Source organism: Protomyctophum bolini, assembly GCF_963924005.1.
Source record: "Protomyctophum bolini genome assembly, chromosome: 15".
Taxonomy (NCBI): Eukaryota; Metazoa; Chordata; class Actinopteri; order Myctophiformes; family Myctophidae; genus Protomyctophum; species Protomyctophum bolini.
Genome location: NC_137876.1, coordinates 9,059,183 through 9,070,327, shown reverse-complemented (window position 1 = coordinate 9,070,327; position 11,145 = coordinate 9,059,183). Strand labels below are relative to the sequence as shown.

Sequence of the window (11,145 nt, the reverse complement as noted above, 5' to 3'; positions counted from 1 at the left end):
GTGGGGCTGTGCAAAAAAAGTAATTCATCCATTGCATTGCAACTTGTCAAACTTCCCGAAAATCTGTTAGATTTTTTTTCCCCTTCCAGGCTATTCGATCCAGCCCCGCGACTGCGATCTGTGTGCAACAGACGCGACTCTACTATTGTCTTGTTATTTATTCATTAACAGTGGAATTCAATCGACCTTTTCCAGAGAACGGCCGTAGTATTCATGATGCAACAGCCGCTGCTGTGTTTTTTTTGGTGGGGCGAGTGAAGATTTGCACTTAAACCCGGTTGATAACGATCGAGGGATATGGATGGGGATATGGGGAAAGAGAGCGGTTTATCCGAAGTGATCCCCGTTACTTTTTTTTTCCTCGGCAGCAACTGCTGCGTTTAAAGGTCAGTAATGGCTTCAAACAGCTGCATATTATATAGACACCTACAGTAGGTCTGTCCCGAACGGTGGAGCAAGCCGCAGGGGATGGTTTGAGGACGCCACGCCGCCGGAGGAGGAGTTGATAGCAGCGCTGTCGTATGTCAGTAAACGGCACCTTCAGAATCCCACTGACTGCTGCCTGCCACTACAACCTGAAGACTCCACTTCTACGCAGCAGCACCTGGGGGAATTGATATGACCTGTCGCAGCGACGAGGTACCCTATTCCGCTCACATTTACTTTCTCTTCCGTTGACTCGTTTATAGGCCTTGCTTTCCCCCCCATGTGTTTCGCAGACTGATTATTTGCATTTATTTACATTTTGAGGGGGGGGGGTTGTTCGCCTATGCAAGTTCGTTTTGAAGCATTTAAATTGCAACTATATTGATCACCTCAAGCTATTTGTTTAGCCCTATAGGCTACAAGGATATATTTATTTCTCAATTTATCATAATTGATAATTAGGCTATTGATTTGGGGCATGTATAATTGCATGTCATGCAAAAGGAAATTAAACATCTCTATGTCTGGGGCCCAGCTGTCTAAGCATATGCTCAGCAAAGTTACAATAACTTTTGGCAATATATGTATGTAGCCCTTACATTTACATTTTCTATTATTTATAGACATAGTGCTGCTGTGCAAAAAAAGTGCCATTATTAAAGATTCTTGGCTGCTGCCTACTTAAGAAGTGAAATGTAAAACGTCAGAACTGCCTTCAGTCAGTGCCTTGCATACAAAGCCCCATATGGTTGTAGGCCTAATAATACTGTTGTTGATAATAATAATATAATCATGAGGCTATAATAAAACAGAATGTAACAGTGTTGTATGAGGATACTCCAGTATAGTCCCAAGATAAGATATTTTAATGCTGACCAGTCACAGAATGTTTGCCTCGTGCAGATAATCAGTGTATAGATCTTTATCAGGCCTCGACTAAGTTTAGACTAAATGTTTGTCTCACCTGCTGGTGCTTCATAAAAGCTGTGTGGATGTGTGGAATCTGGTTAGGTCTTTAACATCCTTCCACTGTCTGTAGCCTATATATATATACTTCACTTCCAGAATACTGCAAAGAAAAACAATTTGCGTAAATGTATGTATATTTTTGGGCATATTTTAAAGGCACTATATAGTAGTAACCTATTATCTTTTGATATAATATTTTATATTTTGATTATAAAGTCATCTAGCTTACATCTAGCCATGCGTTCACACACACACACACACACACACACACACACACACACACACACACACACACACACACACACACACACACACACACACACACACACACACACACACAGCATTATTTCTACGACACAAGCATAAGTATATGTTGTGTAATGTTTGTGTTGAAATGCTGACCTGTTATGAGAGAAATTGAAATTGTCTTTATATCCCTAAACACTATAGCAGTACAACATATACGTACGAAAGTAAGAAATATCATACGTGTATCAATCAATACTGTACTGCTCTCGGTTGCAATACTGCACTAACTTCGTTCTGCCATGCAGGGTGATCGAGTGTTTGCCCGGTGCAGGGCTATTCTTTATTTGTATCAGATTTCTGCCTGTCAAATCACCTGTCACGAGCAGTGAGTTTCTCATAACAGCGCTGATAAAAGGTGATGATAATAGTGGCACCCGTTTCATAGCTCAGGGTGCATGACAAAGTCTGTACAATGTCATCTTAACCCATTCTGACCGGGCACCCATTTTGGTGTCGGCATCATGTTATGCTTTAGCTATTGAAAAATAGCAGATCTACAAGCTCATAGCGCGCCACCGAGTGGCGCACTACGAGCTTGTAGGTCTGCTATTTTTGAAAAATCGAAGAACGACTGTGACATTTTTAGAATCTGATCTCAGGTCAGAATGGGTTAATCAGACCAGTGTGTGTCCTAGTGGAAACCTCGTATGAATCTGATCTCAGGTCAGAATGGGTTAAAGCCCCCCGGGAGGGAGAGAAAGCAGAGAATATATGTAGAAACATGATTGGCATCAATGGGATTTAGTTATCGACACGAATAACAAGCAGAGGCTAGATAGTATGATAGCAGGATAGCAGTGCACCCGCCTTACAATGGGACGGTGGTTCTCTGAGTAAAGAACACTGCAATGGCCAAGTGTCAGAGTTAAATCATGCTGAATCACATGTCACTATAGCTAGCTCATGTTTGAAAATCATGTGTTTGTTTTTAAATTGGACCCAGTGTTACTGAGCTATCTTTCTGAATATCTATTTCAAATATTTTTCATAAATAAACTAAATCGTACTGTTTGTGTAAAGACAAATGAGATGTGACGTTGTGTGAATTCAAGAGATTTGATGTGATGTTGAGAGTTCAAAATCACGTATTCTAGTTTTGGGGATTTTATTCCAGCATTCAGTGGCAGTTGTGGTTTTCCTTTACTTGAAGGTCTTTGATGATAATTTTATTCCCCTTATCGACGTAAACTGATGGGAATTTGATTTTGCATCCATCTCCATTGGACTTCAGTGAATGAAGTCATTTGTTTTTGCCATCAAAAGAGACCAGCTGCTTTTCTGATCTGTACTGCTGTGAGGGGGCTGCTGCCGAACGTCAATAGGATCAATAGGCATTGCGTGATGTTTTTGCATCGATCATAGAAACGTGAGACGATGAATGGAACTGGACTCCTCTGTATAGCAGGCAGTGGTATTCCTGTTTCACCACCAACATACTGGTTCTGTTCAGTAGAGCAGTGGTGGGGGGGGTATTCCTGTTTCACCACCAACATACTGGTTCTGTTCAGTAGAGCAGTGCTGGGGGGTATTCCTGTTTCACCACCAACATACTGGTTCTGTTCAGTAGAGCAGTGGTGGGGGTATTCCTGTTTCACCACCAACATACTGGTTCTGTTCAGTAGAGCAGTGGTGGGGGTATTCCTGTTTCACCACTAACATACTGGTTCTGTTCAGTAGAGCAGTGGATATCAAACATGTTTTACTACAAGGACCTTTAAATTGTTGTACTTGGGCACAGGTCTCCATTTAAACATAATTTTAAACGGGCACCCCATAAGAGATCTGTCAAGAGTTTTCAAAACATTTCTATAGATCTACAAGCTCACGATGCATCGCATCATGACATGTTGTGAGCTAGTAGTATAGCCAAAAAAATAAAACAGGGCTCAGATTTACACTTTTCCTCATTTTGCTGGGGACCCCCTGGAATCCCCCCCAAGGCCTCTTGGGGGTCCCCAGACCCTGATTTGAGCACCAGTGCAGTAGTAAAGAACACTGGCTGGCAAACACCTCTCTCTCTCTCTCTCATCACTCAATCTTGATTTTCTTTACTTGGACTCAAGTGGCTGAGGACTGTTGGCAAGGCAGCTTGTTGCATGCACTGGTTTTGTTGGAGAAGATGTGATTCTCCCCTCTCTGTTTTACTCGGGCCAAGTGTCAGCCATTGTGTTGGACTGCTCATTTCTCCAATAAGATGCCATGGTAAGCTGTGCTCTTATAATATGGGGATACAGTAACATGGGGACCCTCACCGACTGTGAAATGGTATCTGCATTCTCGGCATTCTTCCTGGGCCTGATCAACAGCGAAACACAGACGGTTTTAAAGCTCTGGGTTTAGAGAAGACAGGGCAGGATTTTCCGCCGCTTTAGAAGCTGATGGGCTTCCAGAATTTGAGTTATGGCTTGAGATCATCTCTCACAGGTGGTGAAAGGTTTCACAATGGCTCCCTCACATGTAACACCTGCAAATGGAGCTAGCGACACAGCTCAATAAATACATTTACTGTCCTCGGAGGTTTTAAAAGCTATTGCTTTTTTGAAAGTGAAGTGCTACAGTACAGATGCAACGACTACTTGACATATTGTTTGGTGCTTGTTGTGTGTGCGGACGCCATGCTTTTGACTGTGTTGTGTTTATAGCACATGACGTTTGGCAGTTTTAACCCATTCTGACCTGAGATCAGATTCATACGAGGTTTCCGCTGGACACACACTGGTCTGATGAACCCATTCTGACCTGAGATCAGATTCTAAAAATGTCAGTCGTTCTTCGACTTTTTCAAAAATAGCAGACCTACAAGCTCGTAGCGCGCCACTCGGTGGCGCGCTATGAGCTTGTAGATCTGCTATTTTTAAATAGCTAAAGCACGACATGATGCCAACACCAAAATGGGTTCCCGTTCAGAATGGGTTAATATGCACCGTTTATAGTGCTTTTTGACAGTCGGATTTTGAGATGGCAACTACTTGGTAAACTTCTATGGTCATTGGATGTCATGTGGGCCGTGTATGAACAATATATTTACACTAAATTAGAAAGTAATGTTGTGTCATTATGTTTAATGTAAAAAAGAAAGATCAAGGATATATATATAGCCTACTGCAAAAAAAAAACCCAAAAGAAATCTGCATCTACAGTGTTATTTGCAATGGCAGATTAGTACAGAAATTCATTAAAGTATTCTTTATTTTGAGTTGAGTTATTTACATGATAGTAAGTAGACTTATATATTTTTACTTTAACTGTACTGTACCTATTTTCTTGTCACATTGTCACATTTCTCAGCACCCTGAATTTGTATCACTTTCATAATTTCTCGCGTTGTTAGCTTCAAAACTTTGTGCGCACATATTCGCAGGATGCACGTCAGTGGTTCATGTGATAGGTTGTTTTGTCTGTGTGTGGCTGTGTGTGTGTTCGTGCGCATTGTATTTGCGTGTAGCGGAGTGTACAATTGAGCGAGGGAGCGAGTGAGTGAGCGAGCGCTTGGATCCCTCCTCCCCTGTGCTCTGCCAACCCCTCTGTCTCTTTAAGTCCTGCCCCTCAGAGCCAGCCAACAGCAGCTGTTCCATATTCATCAAGCCCTTGAGTCTTAAAGAGCCCTATCCTGGCCATGGAAAGAGTCATTCCTCTCGTTCGCTCTCTCACGCTCTCTCCATCTTAGCGCTCATCCACCGTTGCCTGCCTGCCTGCCTGCGCTTCACTCCCCCCCTCTCTCTCTCTCTTTCTCTCTCTCTCTCTCTCTCACTATCTCTCTCTCCCCCACCCTCTCTCTCTTTCATACACACATTCACTTACAGACACACATTCTGTCTCTTTCTCTCCTACAACACGCACTCTCTCTCTCTCTCTCTCGCACGCGCTCTCACGCAGACACACATGCTTGCGCACACACACGCCCCCCCCTCGCACCAGCAGAGTCCGACATACCTGTGCAGGCCGGGGGGGAGTGGAGGTGGAGGAGGGGGCTCTCTCTGCAGCGTTATCTCTGAGGGTGCTGTGCTATCATTTGGGGGGAAGACGCGGGTCTGTTCTTTCCTCTCTATCCTTCTTCCTCTCATTCCTGGAATGCTAAAACTGGACTGATGGACATTTCAGAACTTTGTCTTCCAGACCCTCTCAGCTATCACAGCCAGTAGGTGTACCTCTCTCTTTTCTTCCTTTCTGTCACTGATTTCCTTTTAACTCGTATTTTGTGATGTGGTTTATTCTTTTTTTCCCCCTTCACTTGTTTTTATTTTCTCTTTTTTAACTTGTCTTGTTTTTAGCCTTTGTCAGTCCTCTCCGTAGCACCTCACACATGTCTTGTTTTCCTCGTCCCATCAGAGCTGACAAACCTGGCTCAAAACTTTTTTTCCTCCCTTTTAACCACTTTAGTGATGATGTGCTGCGCTTTTGCTTGCTGCCGTCTCCATTTGGACTCTCACGCTCTTAGATTTTAAGATAAATTTGCGGACCTTCTCTTGACCATTCTAAGGGGCTTTTACTCCGAATGCTACAGGACTTAATTGTCTTGACGGTGTAAAGCAACAGGGCAGGTGCAAGTGTGTGTGTGTGTGTGTGTGTGTGTGTGTGTGTGCGTGCGCCTGTGTTCCGTAAAGAGAGGATTTGTCCTGAGAGCCTGTCATGTGTGGCAGAGCCGACACATCTCATTCAGAGCATGGCCGATCAATTAAGCGTGCCCGGCTGGAAAGTGTGTGTTTTTCCTAAAGAATTTGGGAAACCTGTCCTGGCGGGTTAGGAGGCTGTTTGGTGACGGCTTTGTTACGCGGCCCACCCTGGGAGACTTGAGAGAATAACATATATATTTTTTAAGAAGATGAGCTTAAAGTAAATTGAATTGGAGTGGGTGAATTACACATTGTGAAATCCATACGGAGAGAAAGCCAAATGAAAGGACCCTGTCACCTAAGTGAGCTGGAGGGCTCCATCCACCCCGGCCAGCGGCAAGGCAAGCTGCTGTCTCCCTAGTCCCTAGCTCATCCTGGGTGCTGGTTTACTTACCTCACTGTAACCTGGTAAATCAACCCTAGCCTCGCTTTTCATAGTTATAGCGAAATGTGGTGTTTTGTTTTAGTAGGAGACACTCAAATTTAACATATAAGGCTAAGAACCTTTGAGTTGTTTATTTACACACGTCACGGTTAAGACATTAATTGTGTAAGTGATTTCAACAGCAGGCATTATAGTGAGAGAATAAAATTATTTCAATCAGTGTTGAATTAACGTACATTATGTAAATGTCCGAGTGGAAGAAGCATTTAATTGTCCTTGCATTTAGACAATCCTAAATAATCACAGAAATTCAGAATATTTTTTTAGATTGTTGTTAATGTAAATTATACGTTCATATCATGTCTCATTGCACAAAAAAAGTGCAATGAATGAAGTGTGTTCGGTTTGTTGTAATTGTAACATGTATATACAATATGTATTTGTAAATGGTACATGACCAACATGGATTTTTTCCCCCTCATTTTCTAATACAAGTATTGTATTTCAATGCAATGCAAGCACATTAATCCTTGATAGGTTCTAATGGAAGGTTCTGTTCTGTAAGGTTCTGTTGGTGCATATTGTATTGCCTCATCCATTTGTTTTCAGGAACTGTCAAGTTTGGGCATTAACCCTTGCATACTAAGGGGAAAGCCAATCTAGAGAACGCATTAACTCCTTAGCCATATACATGTTATAATCTCCTTTGTTTTGTCGCTAAACTGGATTATAGGAGTTCTGCAGTCGTTCTGATACACCTTCTGACAAAATTATAGAAGCAGCAATTATTCATCTATAGTCACATGCGGTATATGAGCTCCTGCGACTTGAATTTCACTTAAACATTTTTTGTGCCTGTACATGTAGTAAAATTACTGTTATTTCTGTTATATTTTGATTCTCAACTCATTCCATGCCATATTTATGTTAATGTTTGTTTGTCAAAATGTGTTGTCTTGACAAACTTTCAACCTTTCTACCCGTAAATCAAATTATTTACCCTAAAAATAATGAAGAACATTTCTTGCTGATTTGGTAGTGTATTATAGCTACTCACTGCAACTGAGAATTAATACAATTCAGACATTTTATTCTCTTGTTTTCCTTTAATGGTGATTTAGTTCACATGGATGGGCTTGATTTGATTTAATTACTATTACTATTTTCTGTTACTTTGTTATATTTTTTGTCTTATTTCAAATCTGGCATAGCAATTTATACAATCACTTTTGAGAACAAGAATATATATATATATAGAGAGAGATTCTCATACTGTATAAAACAGATTATAATATTGTTAAGGATTGAATGAATATCCTTTTTGATATTATACATAATGGCAGAAAACAACAGAGAGGAATTAAGGATGTGACACATTGTGCCTTTCCACATATTTGTATTCATAAAATTATCGTTAATACATTTCAAAATAAGTTGTGGGGAAATAGCATTTTTCTTTTGCAAGGCTGGCTTTAGTGGACATGTAGGGTAAATTAAACATTTAAAATCCAGTGACTTAAATGTTTTCTGAAATTATTTATTTACAAAGTAATTTTGTTAAAACAATTTAGAGGAAAGAAAATCTGCACATTCCATAGAAATTGATCTTTCTGTTGCTACTTTGAGCCTACCTAACCTACTTAGTATTTGTGTGATCTAGTCAGCATTGGCATGACTAGTTGATATCTTTTGTTCAGCAGTACAGTTGGTCCAGTGCTAATTGTACAGCGGTATTTGCAGCCCCTCTCTCTCTCTCCATGGGCTGGAGTGTAGCTGTGATGCTTGGCTGAGAGGATTAGAGCACTGTACGTCCTGGCTGTAATTAGCACAGCGATGTTGTGCAGACACTGTAGTGTATAGACACTATAGAGTGACCTGGGGGCACTGCCTGCCCACCATTTCACAGCCGGATTGAAACACTGGCCGAGTTTTGACCTCAGAATGGAGAGGTGTACGTACGGTATACGATATGATTTTAATCTACGTAGAACATTTTACCAAATACCTAATCCCTTGTGTTTTAGCTTTTGCTGTACGTAACATTAACTAAGTATCAAAACTTTTCTTTTTTACTGTTACGTTTGATCGGTTATTTACTTTTGCTTGACTTGTTTCAGTCTGAACTGATCGGGTGATTTATACTTGGTTGTTTGTACGCCAGTGTCGCCTATACCGAAAATAATCGATCTACAAGCTTACAGCACGTGAAGCGGCGAGTCGTGAGCTTCATGTAGATCTGCTATTTTTGTGTGTTCGAGACACGGTGCACAATGAAGTATAAATGAGGCATCAAGCTCTCGTGTGTCTTGGGGTGGGAGATGGAGTTTATTGGAGAGTGACTGGCTTATTGTTGATCTTGTATTGCTGCGGCTGTTTGCGCGCCACTTAGAAATCAGCCAATGCTGTGGAATGTCAGTTTGAGTTCATCTGTGCTCGCTAGCAAACACACACAGCCTGAGTGGCAGCGAATAGAGACGTGACTCCTCTCTTGGTTTTAAATGTTCCATCAACACCATCACTACTTTCTTTCACTAACTGCCACATTCAAAATATCCAGTTTCCCTTCTTGAAATAAGAGCTTTTTAATGTTCTTTTCTCCCCCTTTTCTTCTCTTTTTTTTAAAAAAAGAGAGAAGTTATCACACTAGAATGACGAATTAGATTTGATACAGTTTTTTATTTTACTTAATTCCCAGCTCGCTGCATTAGATTCAGCAAATGCTCATCTTCAACATTCTGTCTCGTCCCCGTCTCCTCCGGGGGGCTCTTATTAGGTTTCAGAAAACAAGGCGAGGGAATTACATTAGTGTATCTTAAGTTAAAAGCTCCTTGCTCTTTGACCAAGTGTTTCAGTGTTATTGGGTTAATCAGATTTTTGCTGTCTTCATGGAGATGCTATCGCGGACTAGAGGCAGTGGTGGGTAACCGAAGCAGCCGTGCACAGACACTATCCAGATGGGATCAGCTTACGGTAATTTGGTTTCAGAATACATTACCAGAAGAGGCTCCTGGCTGAGACCAGCCACCCTGCTAAGAGCCAGGAGGCTGCTGGCCTCCCTCCGCAGCTGCAGCGTGCACAGCCGCGGCACCGCTGAACGGGCAGACCCCGTCCGTTGAACGGCCGGCCCCCCTTCGTCTCCCACCCTCCTCCTTCTCTCTCCTCGCCGTTTATAGGAGGTGTCGGGTGCCTTTTTTTTTTTTTTTAAAGGGACCTAATGTTTTTAAATTCAATTTGTCACCCAATTCTAAATGCATCTCCCCTTGTACCAACAGGGCCTCGTTGTCCAATTCATTAGGGCGATTACTCAGTCCACTGGCCACACTGGAGCCCTCTCATTTCTGGTAAGCGCTTGAATATGAGTATCATTTCTTTCACTGTAAATAATGTCACACAGCTGGGGCTGAGCTGGGGAGGGGAGGGGAGGCGGGGGGGGTTTGTGTGGGGGGGTTGAATGGATGCTGTCCCTCTCTCTGGGGCAAATGAGGATGCAGAGTGTATATTGACACTGCCTGGCTGTTCACTATTCCACAGCTCTCTGTCTGTTTGTAGTCATTAGCGGCTTGTGCCAGCGTTTTAAGAGCAGCCACTTCAAAGCCCTCGACCACCCCCCCCCCATAATGCAGTGGCCCTATAGGATCACTGGCTGTTTACAGGCAGCTTTATTCAGATTGGGATAATTACTCGGGGCACGGTGTTACGATTTAAAGTTAACCTGCCAAACGGCATCGACAGCAGCGGCAGTATCCATACGAGCAAGTCGACCTTTGATATACCTGTCTTAGCTGCATGGGCTGCCATCCGTGGTGGAAGAAGTACTCAGATTTTAAGTAAAGTAAACGTTACGCAATATGTACCACAATGCAGGAATACTCTGTTACAAGTATTAAGTAAAGTAGCAATACCACAATGTAACAGGTCTGTATTCAAAATTTGACATTCCCCCCCCCCCCCATTTCACAGTATTTTATTTATATATAAAACATTGCTACAAGCTTACAACGCATCGCGTCACGGCGGGTTGTGAGCTCATAATAGATCATCTACTTTTGAATAGACGAAGCACAAATGTAAATGTGCAAAGTAACTTGTAACTAAAAGCCGTTGAATACTGCAGTGGACAAACGACTTCATGCCTGTGAAATGTAATGTAGTAGTATACTGTAAAACTGAAATACTCAACTAAAGTAAAAGTACCCAAAAGCTCACTAAAGTACTGCACTTGAGTAAATGTACTGAGTTACTTCCCACCACTGCACGCGAGTCGACCTTTCTTCTTTTATGTACAGTACGTGTCTTAGCTGCATGGGATGTCTTGTCTTGTGTACTGTACTGTATATGTGCACTGTGCATGTTTGACCTGTGTAAAGATAGACACACCGCAGGTGGACAGTCTGTGATTCACTCATTGTTTTATTTTTATCAGCTACCGTTGGGTAACCAGAT

The 11,145-nt window shown here is 42.1% G+C and overlaps 1 protein-coding gene across 4 annotated transcripts in view; it reads left to right on the top strand.

Moving 5' to 3' along the window:
* The first annotated feature begins 533 nt into the window (after positions 1 to 533).
* The window catches only part of esrrb (estrogen-related receptor beta), a 69,455-nt gene continuing 58,843 nt past the window's right edge, over positions 534 to 11,145 (top strand). Inside the window, exons 1-2 of one of the 4 annotated variants that reach the window (XM_080783193.1) lie at positions 534 to 639; positions 9,975 to 10,043. Coding sequence is in view for 2 of the 4 variants with exons in the window: in XM_080783191.1 (XP_080639317.1) it covers positions 5,793 to 5,842; positions 9,975 to 10,043 (119 nt within the window). In the remaining 2 variants the exon portion in view is untranslated. Of the gene's footprint in view, positions 640 to 5,734; positions 5,843 to 9,974; positions 10,044 to 11,145 lie in introns of those variants that run through there. The other 3 variants (XM_080783191.1, XM_080783194.1, XM_080783192.1) reach the window with 3 other exon arrangements.